Below are 23,157 nucleotides of genomic sequence, written 5' to 3'. Positions count from 1 at the left end.
CACAAAAATAGACTCCAAATGGTTGAAAGACCTAAACGTGAGACAGGAGTCCATCCAAATCCTAAAGGAGAACACAGGCAGCAACCTCTTCGACCTCAGCCGCAGCAACTTCTTCCTAGAAACATTGTCAAAGACAAGGGAAGCCAGGGCAAAAATGAACTATTGGGATTTCATCAAGATAAAAAGCTTTTGCACAGCAAAAGAAACAGTCCACAAAACCAAAAGACAACCGACAGAATGGGAGAAAATATTTGCAAATGACATATCAGATAAAGGGCTAGTATCCAAAATCTATAAAGAACTTATCCAACTCAACACCCAAAGAACAAATAATCCAATCAATAAATGGGCAGAAGACATGAACAGACATTTTTTCCAAAGAAGACATCCAAATGGCCAACAGACACATGAAAAAGTGCTCAACATCGCTCGGCATCAGAGAAATCCAAATCAAAACCTCGATGAGATACCACCTCACACCCGTCAGAATGGCTAAAATTAACAAGTCAGGAAACGAGAGATGTTGGCGGGGATGTGGAGAAAGGGGAACCCTCCTACACTGTTTGTGGGCATGCAAGCTGGTGCAGCCACTCTGGAAAACAGTGTGGAGTTTCCTCAAACAGTTGAAAATAGAGCTACCCTACGATCCAGCAATTGCACTACTGGGTATTTACCCCAAAGATACAAATGTAGGGATCCGAAGGGGTACGTGCACCCTGATGTTTATAACCGCAATGTCCACAACAGCCAAACTGTGGAAAGAGCCAAGATGTCCATCGACAGATGAATGGATAAAGAAGTGGTATATATGCACAATGGAATATTATGCAGCCATCAATAGGAATGAGATCTTGCCATTTGCAACGACGTGGATGGAACTGGAGGGTGTTATGCTGAGTGAAATAAGTCAATCAGGGAAAGACATGTATCATATGACCTCACTGATATGAGGAATTCTAATCTCAGGAAACAAACTGGGGGTTGCTGGAGTGGTGGGGGGTGGGAGGGATGGGGTGGCTGGGTGATAGACATTGGGGAGGGTATGTGCTATGGTGAGCGCTGTGAATTGTGCAAGACTGTTGAATCACAGATCAGTACTTCTGAAACAAATAACGCAACATATGTTAAGAAAAAAGAAAAAGAAGAAGATAGCAGGAGGGGAAGAATGAAGGGGAGTAAGTCGGAGGGGGAGACGAACCATGAGAGACAATGGACTCTGAAAAACAAACTGAGGGTTCTAGAGGGGAGGGTGGGTGGGGGGATGGGTTAGCCTCGTGATGGGTATTAAAGAGGACACGTTCTGCGTGGAGCACTGGGTGTTATGCACAAACAATGAAACATGGAACACTACATCAAAAACTAATGATGTAATGTATGGTGATTAACATAACAATAAAAATTTAAAAAAAAAGACGTTAAAGGGCCTAGGTCCTCTGGAAATGCTTTTTTTCCTGTTCCTGGCACATAGTTATTATCCATGTTCTAACTGTGGTGATGATAGTTATGGTGGGCGTGGTAGTGGTGGTGGGGATGGTTCTCTCGAGCTAATGGAACAGAGTGGTTAATTGTTCTGCCTAAATTGCACAGCCACTTGCTGGTAGAGTGAGAATTAGAACCTAACCTTTTTTTTTTTAAGATTTTATTTATTTATTTGAGAGAGAGAGAGAGAGAGAGAACGAGCAGGGGAGGGCAGAGAGGGAGAGAGAGAATCTCAAGCAGACTCCCCACTGAGCACAGAGCCTAATGCAGGGTTCGATCTCACGACCCACAAGATCATGACCTGAGCCAAAACCAAGAGTTGGTCCCTCAACCGACTGAGTCACCCAGGAGCCCCAGAACCTAGCTTTTTAACTGACATTGATGTACATCCCACTTTCACCTAAACCCATAGATCTGATTTGCATCCATTGTTATCAGCAATCTTCCCCTGAAACATCCACACAAGTTGTGATATGGGCTCCTTAGATGCTCCTCCTCTTTTTTTTCTCCCCTTCCTCTTCCTCTTCCTTCATTTTTTTTCTATTACTGAAGATCTGAGATAGAGATTAAATAAAGAACCCAGAAAAGAAAACCACTTAAAATAATTAGAAGGTTTCTGCATGTAATTTCTTATTCAGCAAAACAGAGGTTAATTCCCTGGCCCTTTAGCTTAATAAATTTCATTACTGACATGATAACCAAGTGTTTTTCCCACCACCACTATGGGCAGCTGACTCACGGACCTTTTCATGAATTACTGCATAATGCAATTTACCAAATCCCCAAATAATTGCGGTCTAATTACACTGTTCTTGCCACCACCCTCCAAGCACAGAACCTCCTAAGCTCGCCACTTGAACCAAGTGCCACTTCCCAGAAGCCTTGCAGGGCTTAGAGCCAAACCCCCTCACCGCCCCCACAACCCCCATGCCTGGCTGTGTGCACAGCAAGAGGGTTGTAGCAGCAACCATTCATGGCTTTGATGATGATGATGGTGATGAAAACCATGACTGCTACCATTTACTGAGTATCTCCAGGGTTCTAGGCCCCACGCTAACTGCCTCTCATGTATGGTTTCAACAATGCCCTAGGCTGGGTATTCACTTATCCCAGTTCTACAGCTGAGGAAAAGTGCCTCTGGAAGAAAGGGGATAATGACCCACCCAAAGTCACAGACACCAAGAGATAAGGAAACAATAACCAGCTAAAACTAGAACAGACCATTTCCAAAACCGGGGCATTTTCCTTGTGCAACACTTTGGATCAAACCACCTGGGTTTAAATTCCAGCGCCAACACTTAACGAACCTCTGGTTGGACTACTTGACCTTTCTGAGCCTCAGTTTGCTCCTCAGCAAAATGGGTATAACCCCCTACTTCCTGAGGCTGTTGTGAGGATTCAAGGAGATAATGCATATTGGAGTCCCTCGCTCAGCACCTTGCTCAGGCCCTTACTGTGCACATTCTTCCTCCTCCCCCACCAGCAGTAGCTTCTTCAGCTACAGCCACTGCCCTGCCTCCCAGCCCTCACTCTTACAGGCTCACACCCTCCTACATCAGTTTCCTCACTGCCCTGCCACCGTCAAGGGAGACTCTCGGAGACCTACTTCTCTTGGCAGAGTTTCAGGCTTCTCAGTTTTCTTGCCTGTCTCCCACTATCCAAACTAACCTCCCCCAACCTCTTTCCCTGGTCCATGGCCATCGATTTAGGCAAGGATGATGGCATTTTAAAGGTGAGAACCATGGGGCACCTGGGTGGCTCAGTCGGTGAAGCATCTGCCTTCAGCTCAGGTCATGATCTCAGCGTCCTGGGATCAAGCCCCACCTCGGGCTCCCTGCTTAGGGGGGAGTCTGCTTCCCCTCCACACTTGTGCACATGCTCGCTGGCGTGTGCTGTCTCTCTCTCAAATAAGTAAAATAAATCTTTAAAAAATAAATAAATACAAATAAAGGTGAGAATCATGACAGTTTAGTCAGGGTAAAAAGACAGAGACAGAGAGAGACTCAGCTGGGACTACGTTCTGCTGCATAGCGAACAGAACTGGAAACTACCAGGACTTAAACAAGGTAAAGGCTTACCTCCCTCACATAAAAGAGGTTCACCTTCTGGAGGAAGTATGAATACGGTGGCTTCATGGTCATGTAGGACCCAGCTTCCATCTTTCAATCCACTATCCTTAGTACTGGCCTCCAACTGCAGAGTTTCCTCATGCTCACACAATAGCTGCTGGGGCTGCAACCATTACAGCTAAGTCTCAGGCAACAGGAAGGAAGAAGGGGGGAAATGTCAAAGGGCATATTCCCCCAGCTGTATTAACTTCCTTCAAAGCGTTTTCCCAGAAGCCCCTCCCAATGACTTGCACTCGTACCTCACTGGCCTGTCCCACCTGCTAGAGCAACTGGAAAATATGGTTTGCGTGTTGTTTTGTTTTGTTATTTTTTTTTTAATCTAGGCATTATGGATGCCCAAGATAATGTGGTTTGTTACCAAGGAAGCTGGGGAAATGGATATTTGGCAGGTAGAAGGAAGGAAAGGGGACAGAGGAGGAAAACCAGCAAGTGTAGATCGCCTACGCTCTCTCTGCCAGGCACTGTCTTTAAGGAGCCCACGGTCTAGTAGGAGAAGCGGACTAAAAAATAGGCCATCACCATGTAGGGTGATGAGTGCAATGACGCGGAGCACATAAGCAAGGAGTTGGGGGTGGGGGAGTGCCCAGAGGAGGTACTTGAACTAGCCAGGAGCTAGGGGTGGGGAGGGGAGTGTGAGATCGAATGGTCCACCTTTGACAATTTTTCCCAAGCCTTGAAGTACAAAGAGCAATCAGCCAAGTGAAGAAGCAGCAGAAGCTACTGCAGGAAGCAGCAAAATCATGTGCAGTTTTAAGCCGTAGAGAGTCGCAAAGAAACGGCTGGATAAGTGGTTTTAGATTGCTAGGCAGGAAAACTTTTCTTCCCTTCTAGGTTCTTTGGCCAGTCTAATAATTAAATTGACAGGAGACAGATTAATAGGAGGAAAAAAAAGTAATTTTGTATATACAGGTGTTCATAGAAATATGAGACTCAGAAGTACCCAAAGCAGGCACATTTTATACCTTCTGGACCAACAACAACACATTAGTGAAGAACTGACAAGAGCAAGGGGTTTGGGCTTGGGAGTCACAAATTAGTGGAGAAGCAAGAAGGGTTTTTCACACAGCCTTCTGGGCCCTGAATTCCCTCTCCCGTGATAAGTGATGTAGGAAAGATGTTAGGGTTTGAAGCCAATGGCCAAGAAAGAATTCTTGAGATGTTTTTGGTGCAAAAAGGTGGTTTTATTAAAGCACAGGGATAGGACCTGTGGGCAGAAAGAGCTGCATGGGGTCATGAGCAGAGGCCCATTATATACTTTCAAGTTGGGAGGGGATTAGGGATAGTTTAAGTCTGGAAGGAATTTAGAAGCAAGGTTTCCAGGACCTTGAGGGGGTTAGCTCTTGTTGTCTAGTAAAACCCGAGTCACGAGATCCTTCAGATGTATATCAGCAGGTCATATGCTTGAGGGTTGATCGCCAACATGTCTTGGGGGTATAGAGATAAGGGAAGTTTCCAAAGGAATTTTTATATGTTAAAGTAGACTTACAGGATCCTGGGGGTTGGGCTAAGATTGCCTTTTGCCCTTAGCAAAGTATTAACATTGAAGCCCTTGAGTCCCTAGAGGAATGTCACTCTGCCTGTTTCAAGGACTTGTCAGTGGGCTCTAGGTAGTAATGAAATTAGTAATTTTTCTTCTGCCTTTGTTTCCCATATCAATAAGGATGCCTCTCTTCCTCCTGGTACAGGAGGGTACCTTTCACAAGAGAGATTTAATTCCTGCTCTCAGGGGGACAAAGGAGGGTCAGAGTGTCCTCCTTGGACTGACTGTATCTTAAGTGACTTTAATTCAAAACAATCAATAGCCACAGAGGCATATTTGGGGATGGCATATTCTATTTCCCTTCAAGATAAAGCCCATATCTTAGAGGGCCTTACTGTCGTGGAAGATTCTGGACTTTGTCCTGAGGACAGTGGAAAGCCGTGGAAGGGTTCTGTGTGCTCTGATGGGAATGATGAGGTGTGCATTTTAGAAAGCGCCCTGGGGCAGCCAGGCAGACACAGGTTGGGAAAAGGAAAAAGACCAGCAAGCTACTTAGAATAACAGAGGCCACGAATGATGGTTTCTGGCTCAGATGGCAGCAACCGGAAGGAAGGCAGTCAGATCATATTTAAAATGAAAGTTAGCATCACTTCCTGATCAGTGAGTGGACATGAAGCCGGTCAAGGGCACAGAAGTAATCTCCCCATTTGACAGGTGAAACACGCTGCTTTTTGCCACCCTAGAGCGACTCCTGAACAGCACACTTACTTGTGGCCAAAGAAAATGCTCTCCATTGTGCCTTCTTCCACCCCAGATGGTGTCTGCTAGGTGCGCACGCGGGGAGCCCACACCTCACAAATGGCACCTGACTTGTGCAAAGGAGCCAGAGAGAATAAAACTGAAGCAGGTAAACAGTGACGTCTCCATTGAGGATCGAGTCCCAGCCGTGTCTTTCTTCTATCTGCTTTGTGATCAAAAGGAACCCACGAACGAACGGGACCTCTTTGCGGGGCTGAGTCATTCAGGAAGGACCGAGATCCATCTGAAACTTGATCGGTGAGGTGAAATCCTGACTGGGCAAGTCTCCCACTCTTGGGCAGTACAATTAGCAAATGACCCGGAGATGGTAAAGAGATGTTCAGATGTGATTTCATAAGAATGCGGTTGCGATAAGCACTCAGAATATGTTTGCCATCAATTTGCTGTATACACAATATGTTACTAGTGCAATCTTTTGTGTATGCAGTTGACCTTTATCTCTGGCAATCTTGTCCTATAAAGAAGAGTGAAATCCTCCATTGCAAATCATTAGCACTCAGGAAATGGCTTTAATTTGCATGCTGACAAAGATATTAACTTGGGTGGTGGGGGGCGGAATACTACAACACGTCCTTTTGTCTGAAAGGCAGTTCAAAATCTGTGTTGTGACTACAGTTGACTGAAGTTCAATTGCTGTAATAAATGTATTCCAAATTTCATCTCAATTGCATTTGCATTTTAATGAATGATTCTCACCTTCTTGTCAATTTGGCAGCCAGGCTAGATTTATTAAGTTATTGTATAAACATTCTAATGCGGGCATTTAAATGCAAAATATTTGCTGGGTGCGTTTGAACTGGGGCTGCGTTTGAACTGGGGCTGCATTTATTAATTTGCCTGTATGGGTTGCCTGAAAATTCAAGAATTTAAGGATGGCATTTCAGATCCCTTCTTTCCACCAGGTTGGCTCTCTCCCTCTCCGAAATCAATATGTCTGGGTGGGCTGACAAAGCAAGGCATGAGCCAGCCAGATGAAAAGGGCTCTCCAAGTCTCCAACCTCCACAAACTGAAAAGAAACTGGTTTATTTGCTATTATTTGAAAACAGTAAAATTTGTTAAGTGAAAATTACCCGTGTAGGCAATTCCTGTCTTCGAGAGCAGGACATCCCCGAAATCGGATTGCCAGGAGTGTTTGTTCATTTTAATGTCATTCTGTCTTCCTCCGTTGAACCATTCCTGGCTTTATAGCCTCATATTTCTTGCAGGCAGAGACGGAAAATGTGAGTGAAAACCAGCTGGATGCAGAGCCCTAATACCATTAAAAGTTAGGTTTTGTTTTGTTTGTTTTTTTAAAGTACATCTGGGCTGTTGGTTTTTAACAAAGTGATTTGCGGTGGTTAATCCCATGCCTCCCCTAATAGAAAGGGTGAACACGAGTTCCCTTTGCTACTCCCTCAAGTCCGCAGAACTCCACAGCTTCTCAAAAGGCCCCTGTGAAGGGAGCTGGGGCTGCTTTTGATGCTGTTCAGTCCTAGTTTCCTCTAGGGCCCTGGGGATGGAGGCGGATTCAGGTAACGGGAGACTCATTGCAAGCAGAGTGCCCTCAAAGGGTGACAATGTCTGCTACCTACGTGCTTTAAAGACCTTTCTGTGATGAAGTGACTGCTAGCGTGTGTTAAAGTTTTATTTCAAATCCTGTAGCAAGGGAAGCAGGCTTCTAATAGAGCCAGTCGAGGATTTCTTTCTGGAGAATTGTTTTGTTTTGTTGGTTTTTGTTTTTGTTCGCAGCTGGACAAATGCATCTCAGACTTCAATATGTATATGAAATCACCTGGGGGGGTCCTGTTGAGATGCAGATTCTCATTCAGGAGGTCCCGGCAGGACCCAAGATTCTGCCTTTCTAACAAACTCCTAGGTGATGCTCATGATGCTAGTATAAAGACCACCACACTTTGAGCAGCAAGGAGCTAGATAGCCCCGCTCAAGGGAGGAATGGTTAGTTAAAGGTTAAGAGGCTTGTTACAAGTCTGGTGATCCAGCTGTGTGGGTAAATCTAAAACCCCGAAAGGGCTCTTAATCTCATCAGAAGATATCAGAAATTTGCACAAATATTTTATTAAGTATGCTATTTACTTCTCAGAATGAGCTGTTAATTACTTTATGATCTAAGTTCTGTTCTGGAATATCTTTTCTCAGGTCTGAGGCAATTTCTTTTTTAATATCATATTTTATCATATCTAAGAGGGACATTCCCCCCCACACACACATTTTAACATCTCTGAACTGGGGATGTAATGTACAATTATTTCTTAATTTAACTGGCATGGGTTTTTCCTTCTTTGTGGGTCAAAAATAAAAGTGCATCTTATAATAGATGATGTATCGGTCAGCTATTTTCACCATAACGCTATGTAACAAGCTGCCCCAAACCCAGCGACTTTCAGTAAGTATTTCTTCCTTTGCTGGTGTGTCTGTAGGTTAACTGGGGTTTGGCCAATCTTGGCTGAGATTAGGTGGGTTCAGTTCTGTTCCTCATGCCTTTCTCATTCTTCTGGGTTCAGCAAAATAGTGGGTTTTGTTATTGTCATGGGCCCAACTGAGCAGCTTATTTCAAGCCTCTGTTCAAGTCATATCTGCTAACATCCATAGGCCAAGGAAGTCACGTGAAAGCCAAAAGTCAGGGTGCTGGGAAGTATATTCCACACTGGAATGCAGGGAATGGGAGAATGTGAATAATGACTTTAATCTGCCATAGGTGGTATCTTGGATTGGGTAAAACATGGTCTAAAGGGGGAAAAGGTAAGCCACCAGTTTCTATTCTAAAGGTCTAGAGATGAACTGTGCATACAAGATATAGTCTGGAGATACCCAAAGTCAAAGCTTTAAAGCTTCCTGCTGAATGTGCTTGACCTTGCAGCATGCAGGTGGAGAGAGGAAAATTCTGGAACCAGCCCCCCTGGCTTCCAATCCCTGCCTTGCCACTTTCCAGCTGTTATGGACCCCCATCATTTACTTACCCCTCTCCCTGTTTTCTCACCTATAAATCACACCGAACCCTCGGGACTGTTATCGAGTTGGCAATAACAATTATAGCTCCCAATCATTGAGTCCTATGTACTAGGCACTGTACTAAGCTCTTTATGTCCACCACCTCACTTAATCCTCCCAAAGGCCCTTTGAGGCAAGAACTAAGATTTTTCCCATTCAAAGATGAAGAGGCTGTAGTTCAGAGAGGTTTTGTGTGTGTGTGTGTGTTTTAAGATTTTATTTATTTATTTGAGAGAGAGAGAGGGAGAGAGAGAGCATGAGTGGGAGGAGGGGCAGAAGGAAAAGGAGAAGCAGGTTCCCCACTGGGCAGGGAGCCCGATGTGGGACTCGATTCCAGGACTCCAGGATCATTACCTGAGCTGAAGGGAGATGCTTAACCGACTGAGCCACCCAGGTGCTCCTGTAGTTCAAAGAGGTTTAAAACCTGCCTAAGAGAGAGGCAAAGTAAAGGTCCCATGCAGAGGCTGTCCCCTGCAAGCCTCACCATGTATTTACTGCTCCTCAATTCTGAAGGTGCTTGGGAGAAAAACCTGGGCTTCCTTACTTCTGTGCCTTTGGTCTGTCTCAGCTAAGCCCTGCTGAGAATACTCCTGTTGCCCAAGTGAGCAATCTCCATTCATGGGATCACACACAGACTCCAGTACAGAGAACATATGTCCCTTAAAAATAAAAACCCACCCCCATGCACTGGTTAAGAATAAGTGGCACTGGGTAGAGGAAAGTTTCCATTTTATAATCGGCTTCTTCCTCTGCTTGCCTGATGCAGTTAATTATTTTACTCCCCATCGTTCCTCTTGCGATGTTAGCCAGGGGAGTTTTATAGCATGGAAAGCAGTGAACAGGAAGCCCCGGGTGAGTGGATTTAAAGGCAAAAACTGCTCTTCCCTGCAAATAGCTCCCTTCACACAAATAGCCTGGTAATCAGCAATAATGATGGAGAAAATGTACGGAACATACACGGGAATTAGATGGGAATTTGCTAAAATATTAAGTATTTTTAAATGGGCCTCTATGGTACCATGGGAGCACCTCTCAGCTCACTGAATGAACATCTTGTAGCCTGAAGTTCCCTGGTGTGTCTGACATGAGGGCCCAGAACCTCCCCCCCAACCCTGCTCATCTCTCACCCAGCTCTTTCCAGAATATCTAGCAGCTGGGAGTCTGGCTGCCTTGGTTGAAAAGGGGTGGTAATTCCAACAGAACACTTACTGGCTAGATTCCTCAAGATGGGCTCCCCTACCCCTTTTTGTGAGTTACAGAGGCATTCATCACTATTGGCATTTAGGGTTTTGTTACAGAAGTGGCTTTACACGGTGTCCTCCCTGTACAGATCCTTGAGCGAAATCTCTTCCCAGTTTCAACACCAGGAATAAGTAGGCATCTCCTGAAGAGTTCTTTAAAAATTTTACGGACATTAGGAATCACATGAGGGATTGTGCTTCCCTCTTGCATTAGCCACTAGGATGCTCAGGGCCAAACTGGCACACTTGATCATGTGGTGCAGGTTCTGACACCTGTCTAACCTAATTTTGGCCTTCTTGTTTCCCCTGCCTGTATCACTTTTTAAAATTTTTTCCAATACTTTTTGGAATAAGAACATAAATGAGTCAAGTAAATCTCTCACTGACCTCTTAATTACAATAAAAAGATCACTAAGATTGCAGAGGTAAAGCCTGTGAATTCTTTGAGGATGTGTTCACCTTTGTAATGCCAGTGCCCCAAACAGAACTTAACATAGAGTCAGTGCCTAACATAGAGTCCAACACCTAACAGATGTCCAGCCTAAGGCATGGCACATAATAGTCAAGCCCTTTTTATTTGCTGTGACATGGACCTGTCACTTTTTATAAATTAATTTAATAAGGATGTGGTTAGCCCTTACAGCCAAAGACAATAAAAACAGTTAAGTGGTTCCATGAGCATAGGCCTAGATATCTGATCACACTGTAATAGTTTGCTAGGGCTGTCAGAACAAAGCACCACACACCAGGTGGCTCAGCAACAGAAATGTATTGTCTCACATTTCTGGAGGCTAGAAGTCCAAGATCAGTGTGTCAGGGGGTTGGTTCCTTTGGAGGCCCATGAGGGAGACTGTTCCATGCCTCCACCTAGCTTCTCATGATTTGCAGGCCATCTCTCATGTTCCTTATTGGCCTGTGGAAACATCACCCGAATCTCTGCCTTCATCTTCATATGGCATTCTCCCTGTGTGCATGCCTGGGTCCAAATTTCCCCTTTTGATAAGGACACCAGTCATATTGGATGAGGGGCCCACCCTACTCCAGCCACAACCTCATCTTAACTAATTACATCAGCAATGACCTTATTTCTAAATAAGGTCACATTCTGAGATACTGGGAGTTAAGGCTTCAACCTATGAATTTCAGCGGGACACAGTTCAATCCATAATACACACCTTTCAGGATCTAGTTGGTTACAGGTTCTTCACGGGAAGACAGAGGCTTTGAAATCAGACACTGAAATCCGAGCCCAAAGCCCACCAAACTGGCCAGGTCTGTTCCATGTCTGTGGGACCCCTGCCATTATTGTGCACAATATCACACATGATGAGTCTTCTCCACGCCTGCCCCCACTCTCTGTCTCTGAAGACTGTGGTCTGTCCTAGGACGGACACCTTTCGCTGACGACCTTTCACTCCCTAAGAGAATCTGGGCGATGCCAAGGGAGGTTTCACAGCTAAAGGAAAGTTCTGACACCTGCCAGTCAATGCCAAGCCACCCAAGTTAGCCAAGGACCCAGTGGCCCATGGAATCTCTAAAGTCAATGGAAGGCATTTCCAGGGTAGGCAGGTGAGACTTTCCAGTGGAAACATCCTGACATTCTATAAACCAGCACAACGGACAGCTGGACTCCACAGTTGAATCCACTACCTGGGTTCAGACCCAGTGATAATGGCAGCATCTACATACAACATGAAGCTGTTGTGAGGACAAGTAAGTTAATCCATGCATCTAGGAGTGAGGGGGTTGCGAGGGTGGGGCACAGACATAGTGGAGGGTAGGGCTAAGTTCTACACAGATGTGAAATCACATCACTGCCTAGTTCACTACAAAGGCCTCTTATCTGCATGATTTATTATATCTCAAGAGCACACTGGAAGCGCTTAAGTCTTACTGACATCCAGCAGCAGAGTGGCCTCTACAGCTCTGTTACTGGGGTCCTGAACAAGAGGATGTTAGATTGAGTTATTAGCAATGAGCTTCTTAATTAAAATGGTAAAATCCACTGCTTCCTGGAGTAGCACCCTGGTGCAAGACTGTGGGGAAGCATCAGGTGCCCAGAGCAGCAGTGTCCCCTGGTATTTCCCTACATTTTCCCATCTGGGACCCAGCTTCTTTCCCTCTCTCCCTCTCCCTCCCTCCCTCCCTTCCTTCCTCCCTGCCCTCCTTCCTTTTCCCCTTCTTTCCTTCCTTCCTTTTTTAGAGCAGGACCTTTCTACTACAAGTCTTAAATAGAACACCAATATCTAAAGCAAATACAATGTATTAATAGCACAAATGTGTTGTGCAATATCAGATTTTACTCCATGAAAACTAAACTTTCTTAAACTAAAACTGTACTTGCCCAGGGCCTTTGCATATGCTGTTCCCTTTACTTGAAACACTCTTCCCCCAGAAACCTGCATGACACCTTCTCAGCAAGACCTTTTGTTGATCTATTTATTTTTTTAATTTAATTTTATTTAATTTACATTCAATTAATTAACATATAGTGTATTATTAGTTTCAGAGGTAGAGGTCAGTGATTCATCAGTTGTATATAACATCCAGTACTCATTACATCATTTATCCTCCTTAATGCCCATTACCCAGTTACCCCATCCCCCCACCCCCCTCTCCTCCACAACACTCATTTTGTTTCCTATAGTTAAGAATCTCTTAGTCTCGGGAGCCTGGGTGGCTCAGTTGGTTAAGCGACTGCCTTCAGCTCAGGCCATGCTCCTGGAGTCCCGGGATCGAGTCCTACATCGGGCTCCCTGCTCAGAAGGGAGTCTGCTTCTCCCTCTGACTCTCTTCCCTCTCGTGCTCTGTATCTCTCATTCTCTCTCTCAAATAAATAAATAAAAATCTTTAAAAAAAAAAAAAAGAATCTCTTAGTCTCCCTCTCTGATTTCATCTTGTTTTATTTTTCCCTCTCTTCCCCTATGCTCCCCTGTTTTGTTTCTTAAATTGCACATGAGTGAAATCATAAGATAATTGTCCTTCTCTGATTGACTTATTTCACTTAGCATAATACCCTCTAGTTCCATCCACATTGTAGCAAATGGCAAAATTTCTTTTTTTTTATGGCTGAGTAGTATTCCAGTGTGTGTGTGTGTGTGTGTGTGTGTGTATCTCACATCTTCTTTATCCATTCAGCTGATCTTCTATCTAAAATTGCACACACCCCTCCACCCCTAGCAGTCACTCTCCCCATGTCCCCACTTTATGTTCCTCCACAGCACTTCATATATTGTCTACAGTTTACTTCTTTGTTTTTGTCTGTCTCCACCTGAACTTCATGAGTGCAGGAATTCTGTGGCTGTTTTGTTTGCTGCTGTATCTCAGCGCCCAGAATAGTGCCTGGCACACAGTAAGCATTCAACATATTTTTGTTGGATGGTTGATAATGATGCAGCTATTCAAGCAAACAGACAAATATCAAGTTGGGTGTGAATTAATGCAATAAAGAATCTAACTCCAGGGTGCCTGGGTGGCTCAGTTGGTTAAGTGACTGCCTTCGGCTCAGGTCATGATCCCGGAGTCCTGGAATCGAGTCCCACATCAGGCTCCCCCTTCTCTGTGGGGATCCTGCTTCTCCCTCTGCCTGCCACTCCCCCTGCTTGTGCTCACTCTGTCTCTCTCTATATATGTCAAATAAATAAATAAAATATTAAAAAAAATCTAACTCCATTTTTGATGTGTGACTGTTGGCAGCTTTCAGTCTCCCCCCACTGTCTCTTCCCCTTCTGCCCACACCTGGGCAAGCTAACAAGAAAGTCCAGCTGCTTCTTCTTTTGGTACTGGAGGGAAGCTCAAGCAGCAGAGTGGCCTCTACAGCTCACCCCAAACCCACTCCCTCACCACGCTAAAACCCTAAGCCAGTCACCCCTCCCTGCTCTCGCAGGTTGATTTCAGACCTGCTTGGGAGCCCTCCCTGCTCTACCCAGAAAGCCTCATTATGTGAGTATTAAGTCACTTCACACATTTTTAGTGCATCTGTGGTGTCAGTTTCAACCTCTGAACCAAATTTTGAGCAAGAGGTCTCAGTGAAGTAACACAACAAAGGTTGCTGTCACATCAGCCCCAGCCCCCAGGGTGGCTCTGTAATTGCTTTGTTTGTGCTACAGCAAGAAAACCCTCATTTGTGAAATTAAGGGGTTGCCAATGGTAACAGTTTTCTTTTTTATCAGGTTATTTTGCAACCTCAGGACACTCTTTTGACTAGTGGATTCTGAAGATTGAAAGCAAAATAGAAGCACACTGTTATTTCAAACACGAATTCCACATCATATCAACTGCTCACATTCATAAACTTAAAAATAAAAGCCAGGCAAAAGCACCTAGAACTGACAATTAAGGGCCAAAGTTATCTGTAATTGGTTTCACTGTGTTACCTTAGGTTACACATTCATTTATTTTTGCACAATTTTGTCCAAGAGGAAACTAAGAGATTATTTTGCTGTGACAAGAATATGAACAGGGATAATGCCTGATCCTTGCCTGCAATGGGATGGCTGTGTTGGACATGTGACAGATGGTGTAGACCTTCAGAAAAGTTGACATGAGCTGAGAAGCAAGGTCTGAGTTTAGAAAAAGATCACTGATGACCTGCCTGTGACATATTTATAAGAAACTCACATACCATATTTCGTCTAAGCTGTCATTGAAGCTAAGACACATCACTTAAAACAAGATAAAAACACTGCCAATTTAAATTAAAACAATATTTTCTTATCCTTCTAGAATTTCAATTTCATAAAAATATGATGTCATGATTTTTAAAAGCTCTTCTTCACTCTCCTAGACAATTTTTTATATATCACTTTCCATTTGCATAAAAGGGAAAATATAAGAGAAATACATTGCTTAAGAGATTCTTCAAATTTATTCATATTTAAAGTCCAGCTCTTCTGAATCATATGTTTCCATTAGAGTCAACAATGCTGGATGCAACATTTCTTAAAAGGATGCTTTGCTATTGTCGCCAAGATTTTCTTCCTAGCTGCTGACCCCCAGTCTGCAAATTTTGATATTGGCACTGTCTTGATTTTAGAAGAATATGTTTCAAAAAAAGGGGGGGGTGTTTCAGACCCCAGCTCATGATCCAGTGGTTTTGTGGTCTAAAACATCAAGGGGGGTATTGTGTGGTCAGGCTGTCTGGAGTCACAACCAAGTTTGACTGTGTAGATGATGACAAACACAATACAACTGCCATCTGGCTAGCAGTGACTATAAGACACACCCTCGTCTCAAACGTGTTAAGATGTGGAAAAAATGTGCATTGCAGAATTGGTCAACACAATAGAAATGGCAGGAAAAGCTTGTACAAAATGAATCAATCTGGTGTAAAACAGGATGTTTTGTGATTTTGCATTGTTATTAGCTTGAAAAAATGTTCATGAAAACTCAAACATTTGCAGATTCCTGAAGCATTTGTAGAAGTTCTATTTCTAGGAACTCCCAGATGGGGGCTCGCTTCAATCCAGACCCCAAAGCCCTAGACCACCTGTTCCCGGCCAGTTGCCAGCGTTAGCTCTGGCCACTTTCCCACATTGTTTCTGTGCTCCAGCTTTTTAAAGATACTTGTAGTTTCCTGAACGGGCCGTCTTCGGACTCACCTGTCCTAGTCAGTTCCAGCTGCTATAATGAGGTACCACAGACCGTGAAGCTTGCAAACAACAGAAATTTATTTCCCACAACTTCCCAGAAAGTCAGATAGGTGGACAGAGAGATGTGTTTACTCCTTCTCCATCAGAGTGCTGCCAAACTCCAACCCCAAGGTGACAAATGGCAAAGTGGGGGAGGTGTATAGACCATTAGGCACAGAATGTCTTGGCATCAAGCCAGTATCAAGATGTCTGACTAGGACAGTGGTGGAGTCAGCAAGAAAAGAATCACGAAGTCTCAACTTAGGTTACATGACACAGTGAGCACCTATACACCTTACTAATTCCACTTCTGCGGCCATTGTGAAGCACATGAAGAAAATGTGAGCATTTAGGGGAATCAGAGAAGGCAGCTTTGGCCAGGAGCCCAGGCTCTAGAGTACTGATCTGCTACTGATTATCATGGACAAGCCCCTTCCATGCTTAAATGTGTCTCATCCTGTGGGGGTGTAGATCATTATGCTCATTTCATAGCACCTAACAGAGTGCCTGCACATAGTAGGTGCTCAATAAAGATTTGTTGAATAATGGAGTGAGGAAGGAACTGAGACCAGAGAGGTTAAATATTCAAGGTCAGGTCCATCTGACTCTGGAGTTCCAAAAGCAAGAAGGTTCCTGCCCTGCAGGTATGAGGGTGCCCTTCAGAGATGACCAGTCCCAGGACAAGATGGCATTGTCTTAACGGTCAGCTCAGCTTTGTTGCTCTCTCCTTCCCTCTCTCCCCACCCCCCCCACCTCCAGCGTGTTGATTCGGTCGGTAAAGATGGGCCGCGGATACTTCAGCATGCTGCAAGAGGAGAGTGCCTTGAAAAAGAAGCTACAGCAACTTCAGAAACTCAAAGAAGAAGAAAGACATAAATTCCAGCCAGCCAAAAAGATGTCAGAAATCCATTATGGCGAAATTCTTTTGACGTAAGTAGATGTGGCATCTGCAGTGCCAACAGTCTGGGGAAGGGCCATGCAGAGTGTAGCCGCCGGCTGGGCTGGGCTGGGAGATGGTGGCTGTCTCTGACCGGAAGTCCCCTCTCCGGATGGCGTCTGACCATTTCTTTTAGTCTGCTCCAACCTACCTTGTCAGCCTCACCTCCTGGCACTCAGTGGAGTGTCTTCTACAACAGAAGTCTGTCCTCATGTCTGATGCCAAGAGCTATATCAAAGAACTCTTGCTGGTCCCCAAATGTGCCTCTTTCCCTCTCTTTACCAGGCTTGCCCCTACCCCTAGGCCTCTCCTCACACTGTTCCTTGGGCCTTAAATACCCTTCCCCACATCCTTTTCCAACTCAAGTTCTACTTATTAAAAGCTCAGGGTGAATGCTGCCCTCTCCTGATACTTCCTGGACTTCAGATCAAGCCCCTCCAAAACCCATTCAGACTCAGGGTTCCTGTAATGTGTTTGTGTGCTGGTTTATTATAACCCATATTAGTATCTCTCTTCTAGACCTTCAGCTGCATCCCTGAATCCTAGCTCAGGGTCCACCCAAAGCAGGTGCACAAGAAATATTTGTTGGTTTGTTGAATAAAGTAGCCCCCCTCTTTCTATAAAGGTCTTTCCTCTGATTGGAAGAAGACCATCAACATATGGGTCCATTATGAAATGTCCATTCACATAACAGTAGCAATAGGGACGATGATAGTAACAACCACAACAATAATTATAATGAGTGTCTACTATGTGCTTTATGCACATCTTTTCATCTAAATTTCAAAACATTCCTTAGATTGGTACCGTTATTACCCACCCCCTTTTTAGAGGTTAGGAATGAAGTTTAGAAAGTCTCACATAATTCCCTTGTGACTAAGGCATAAGTTAGAAAGCATTCCCTGAGTCCCAATCTGAGTGACACCAAAAGTTCTAGCCTGCACCATTCTGCATGGATAGACTCCTAGGATACTTAGAGTTGAATGAAGCACAAATCCGGGATAGAAAGGAGGTGTTGAGGCAGGTGGAGATGAAACATGGTAGAAATGGCCTACCCCTATAGCCATTGTCCTATTACAGCAGTGGTCTCAACCCTGGCTACACATTAGAATCGCCTGGGCAGTTTTCAAAATACCAATGCCCAGGGGAAGATGGCAGACTAGGAGGACCCAAAGCTCACCTCATCCCATGGATACAACTAAATAATACAAAATACTAATGCCCAGGGTACTTCCCAGGTCAACTACATCAGATTCTCTGGGGGTGTTCCCTGGATAGAGTATGTTTTAAAGTTCCCACAATGATTCCAGTATGGAGCCAAGGCTGAGAGTCACTCTGCTAGGGCTTCAAGGATCCAAATTGCCAGATTGCCAACTACAAAGGAAAGGAACCCAGAGCAGATACCCCCTCTCCTCCGCAATATGTCCCAAATTCTGTTCTTCACAGTGTTAATATAGAGAAGTATTGATATGTGCTTCTTTCCTTTTTTAAAGATTTATTTATTTATTTTAGGGAGAGAGAGAGCATGAGCAGGAGGGGCAAAGGGAGAGGGAGAGAGAATCTCAAGCAGACCTTGTGCTGAGCATGGAGCCTGATGTGGGCCTCTATCCCAGGACCCTAGATCATGACCTGAGCTGAAACTAAGAGTTGGACGCTTAACCAGCTGTGCCACCCAGGCACCCCTCAATATGTGCTTCTTAAAAACAAGGGTCCTATCAGTGAAATCCTATAATATGTGACCTTTCTGCATCTGGCTTCTTTCACTTACCAGAATGTTTTTGAGGTTTATTCCAGACACAAAGCAGATTGGTGGTTGCCAAGGGTCAAGGGAGTGGGGGAGTGGGGAGTGACTGCTTAATGGGTAGGGGGCCTCCCGTGGGGGTGATGAAAATATTTTGGGACCACACTGAGTTGATGGTTGCACAACCATCAATTCAAATGCCATTGAACTGCACACTTTAAAACAGATAATTTTATGTTATGTGAATTTCCACCTTAATTAAAAAAAGGGGGGGTGTTCTGATCTGTGAGGTCCTGGGGTGAGGGTCAGGGGGCTGGACGCTAATGGTTGGGGATCTCCTTAAAGCTCAAGGTTCCAGGTGATGTTTGCAAATGCCAAGTGCAAGACCATGAGGGGCTGGTACATTTCTAGATACTCATCCCAGAAAGTGTGGCCCTTGGGAATCCCAGCTTATTATAAGAAGGGTCTTCTCTTCAACACCTCATTTGTGCAGACCCTGGGCTATGGTTTCTGTCCCTCTTGCCCTGTGTGCTATTTTAGAAGGAAAGTTAACTTTTTCTAAATTGGCAAATGTCCTTAAGACCAGGGCAGCACCCATGCTAGCTTACCTCTGTGGTCTGGAGTTTCAGAAATGTGGTTTCATTTTGTCTGGAGATTCCCACTTTGTATCAGCTCTTTGCTTTTTTTATTTTTATTTTTTCTATTTTGTCCAATGTTTGTGATTACTTTTACCCTAAGGGTCCATCTAAATAAGCTGGACTGTCATTTGTGCATTCATTTATTAACTCATTTATCCATTCTAAGATGAGAGAAAATATCTATGATTTACCATCCCCACTCCATGCTTTTTCAGGGGTGGGCATCCCAAGGAGAAGCCTGTTTTGGAGAGCCAGGGGTATTCAAGGGAATATGTAGATACAGAGAAAGAGCAGAAGTGCTTTACCTAAGAGGCAGAATGGAGACCTCCAGAAGACTGGCCAAGAGTGTGAGCAGAAGGGACCCTTTGGGGGAGAGAAGAGAGAGAGTGGCCAGCACTGGGAGAGATCAGAGACATTTAATGGGGATTTTTATGAGGTTCTACCTCATAGCGTGAGGCATAAATCCATTTCTCTGCTTCCCCACAAGATCTTCAGTGAGATATCAATGGCCCCTTTGTGTAATATAGTCTTCGACCTTCATCTTAGCCAGTTGCAAAGTAAGTTTGGGGGTGAGGAGGCTTTGTTGCTCCAGGCCCCTTCTTACTGCACAACTAACCATTATTTATTGAAGATCTACTATGTGCAGGCCCTCTGGGGTAACTGAGATATGAAAAGGATTAAGGGACAGTCCCCACCACATACAGTAGGAGCACAATAAAGCAACCCGAGGATGCCCACTGAAGTGGCCGTAAATGTGCCTGTAAAGGAAAAACACTCCTGCTGTGTTTCTCCTTTATTCTGATGCCATGACCACACTCACACTTCTGACACCAGATGTGTGAGGTTTTCTACCACACCAAGCAATTCTCCGAGACACTGGCGGGGCATCCTGTCATCCAACTCAATTCTGACTCTATCAACCTGGAGGTAGCGTCAGATCCCACAGCTTAAGGGCTCAGTCCCACGAGACTGCTCCCCACATCAGATGCCAACCACAACCCCCAAGTTGTCACCTGTACTTCTGACTGACTGGCTATAAATCAGGGTCCTCCTGACCTACTCCTTGGGCTTAATCATTTTCTAGAGTGGTGCACAGAACCCAGGGAAACACTAACTTACATTTGCCAGTTAATTATATAATAAAGGACACAGATGAACAGCCAGATGAAGAAGTAAATAGGGTGAGGTCAGGAGCTTCAGTCCCCATGGAGTTGGGAGTGCCACCCTCCTGCTACTTGGCTATATTTACCAAGCCCAGAAGCTCTCTGAATCCCATATTTTGGGGATTTTTATGGCGGCTTCTCCGCATAGGCATGATCTAACATTAACTCAATTGCCAGCCCCTCTCCCCTTTCCTACAGAATGGCAAGTGGGGCTGAAAGTTCCAGGCTTCTACAGACGGTGTGGTCTTTCTGGTGGCCAGCCCCCCTCCTGAAGCTATCCAGGAGCCCACCCAAGAGTTGCCTCCTTAGAGCAAAAGACATTCTTACCATGCAGGAAATTCCACAGGATTTAGGAGTTCTGTGTTAAGAACCAGTCTAAGACCAAACATTAGAACAAAAGATGTTCCTAGTGCTATCACCACTTAGGAGACTACAAGGGTTTCAGGAGCTCTTTACCAGAAGCCAGGGGCAGAGGACACTAGATACCTTTTCTATTATTTCACTAATCCCCATCCCCTCAACGTTAGAGGGCAAAAAGAGAGTCTGGATAGAATCCCCAGAAGTGTGACGTTTGAGCAGGATTTTTAATGCTGAACAGAAAGAGGCGTGGTTAGACCCACCAGTATCAGCCCAGCAGAAATTCCTGTGGCCAGCATTTCTGGTTAGGAAGGCCAGAGCTAAAAGAGGAGGGTGTTGATGGTGTCATCTTTTGGAAACATGATTTTCAGAGTGAAAAGAAAGCAGACAAGTCATGACCTGACCCACCTGCATCTAGCCACTCAATGGGCCACCAATGAAGTCTGCTCATGGGATAAAGGCACATGATAGAGAGAAGGCCACTCGATGAGTAAGGCAGTTCTTACTCATTCCATGAGGGTTCCAAGAGCTTAGTGCAAAGTCTGCCCTCCCTGAGCCTGGTGGTGCTTAGAGCCCGGGACTCCTAGTGACACTAGCCAACTGGCAGGCTTTCCATGATACAAAGAGAAAGAATGAACTTGGGGCTCTTTCTTGCAGGAGCTGTGCTCAGATTACCAGGCAAACGGACCGGGGCTGGGGAAGGGGGAGAGACGCCTGTTAAAGATTCTCCTACAACTTTTTCAATAGTTCTGTTGCCACATCTCCCTTGTTTGGATGGTATTTTACTCCATGGTCATAGAACATGATTCTCTCTTCTCCCATCCATGTTTCAATGTGCGAGACATGGTTTATTTAAAGTTTAATAAGCTTAAATACGCATGAGATCGTTCTTCTCATAGACATTGGTCTCCTTGTGTCTTACGTGGTGGATTCTAGGAGCTGCACAAGTCTGGCTATCAAAATAAAAATGTAGGCCATGACTCCTGTGTAGCCATCAAATGCAGCAGGAGTTATAAAATAGCAATGGGAGATTCTCCATACCAGTACAGAGTAGTGGTTAAGGGCACAGGACTTGGGTTCGAGTCCTGACTTGACCCAAACAACTGTTTAACTTTGGGCCAGTCCCTGTACCTCTCTGAGCCTCCTTCACCCATATGAGTGGCACCAAACTCCCAGGTTTGTTATGAGGATCCAGTGAAACAATGCTTAGTGCAGAGCCTGGCATACTAAACAAGAAGCCCTCAGTAACTATTAGCTTTTACTATGCAATAAGATGAATTTGATCTCTCTGGGCCTTGATTACCTAAAATCCTCAGATTTATGGCTAAAAATCTTCATTTCCAGGCAGGTTCGAAAGCATATTTCATCTAAGAGCCACGCGCTATAAATATCATTCCAATCATGGAAGTATCAAAAAGACAAGTGTTAATTTAAAATACTTTTTTAACAAGGTATTTGATCTTGCGCATTATAAAAGCAAGAGGGATTATTCCCCGCCCTGCCCCCCACTGGCTCCAAGACCATAGGATAAATTTTTTCAGACAAAAGTTTTAAGTCTGACAAAGTAGGCAAAGGGAAAAAGAAAATCAAGCATGTCCCAAAAGATTTCTGCTTGCAAGCAGTCTTTCCCACTGTGCTCAATGACCTCATTTTTCAGTTGCAGATTTAGCTGAAAAGGTGAAAAAAACAAGGGGTAGAATTTTTCTTGTTATCTGGTTGCGGGAGAACAGAAAACCGGAGATTAAGACTGGAACAGCTGGATTAATTTCTATGTAATCTAAACCACTGGGGGACACGGTTGGGCCAGTACAACTCGGCAAGCCCATGTATTTGCTTGTGGCTCCCTCAGCTCTAGGGTTGAATAAAGAGCTCGTGGAAATGGAAATCAGGGGGCCTAGATTCTGGTCCTATTTTTTAGTTAACTCTGTGACTGCAGGATTGTCCTGGAATTCTCAGGAGAAAGGTAAATTCCTAATGTGTGTCCCTACTCCGCCTTCTCTGCCCCCCTCGGCCTCATTCCCCACACAAAACCAGAGTGATCTTCTCAAGACATAAATTGGTTTCAGCTTAAAACCCTGGATGGCTGCCATTCCTCACAGGATAAAGACCAAAGTCTGAGCAGGGGCCACAAGACTCTGGATGGGCTAGTCCTGTCTTTCTCCCTCTGCCCCAGCCGCGCACACACTCCCCTACTTCTGCACTCATGATATGCCGTCCCCCCGCCCCCAACGACCGGAGGGCTTTTCCCCAACCCATTCACCTACTTAATTCCCATTCAAACCTACAGATTTTAGCTCAGTGTTTGTTCCAGTTACTGCTGCTATGAACAACCACTCCAAAACTTAAGAACTCAAGACAACAAACATTTATTTTGCTCACAAATCTGCGACTTGAGCTGGGCAAGTGGGGAAGACTGTCTCTAGCACTACTAGCTGGGGCAGCTCGAAGGGTCCATTTCCAACATGGCACATCCACATGGGTGGCCACTTGGAGCTGGCTGTCAGCTTGTGAGCTCAGCCAGGGCTGAGACCCAGCAGCCATGGTTCTTCGCCCT

The 23,157-nt window shown here is 44.8% G+C and overlaps 1 protein-coding gene across 1 annotated transcript in view; it reads left to right on the top strand.

The window, feature by feature from the left end:
* CCDC60 (coiled-coil domain containing 60) overlaps positions 1-23,157 on the top strand; it is a 169,063-nt gene that overhangs the window by 99,601 nt on the left and 46,305 nt on the right. Inside the window, exon 3 of the mRNA XM_028116686.2 lies at positions 16,527-16,697. Coding sequence (XP_027972487.2) covers positions 16,527-16,697 — 171 coding nt within the window. The remainder of the gene's footprint in view (positions 1-16,526; positions 16,698-23,157) is intronic.

Source organism: Eumetopias jubatus, unplaced genomic scaffold, assembly GCF_037043125.1.
Source record: "Eumetopias jubatus isolate StellerSeaLion01/CBP00866 unplaced genomic scaffold, mEumJub1_p1.0 scaffold_16, whole genome shotgun sequence".
Lineage (NCBI taxonomy): Eukaryota > Metazoa > Chordata > Mammalia > Carnivora > Otariidae > Eumetopias > Eumetopias jubatus.
Note: the sequence above shows the minus strand (reverse complement) of the source record. Positions and strands in the feature narration are given on the sequence as shown.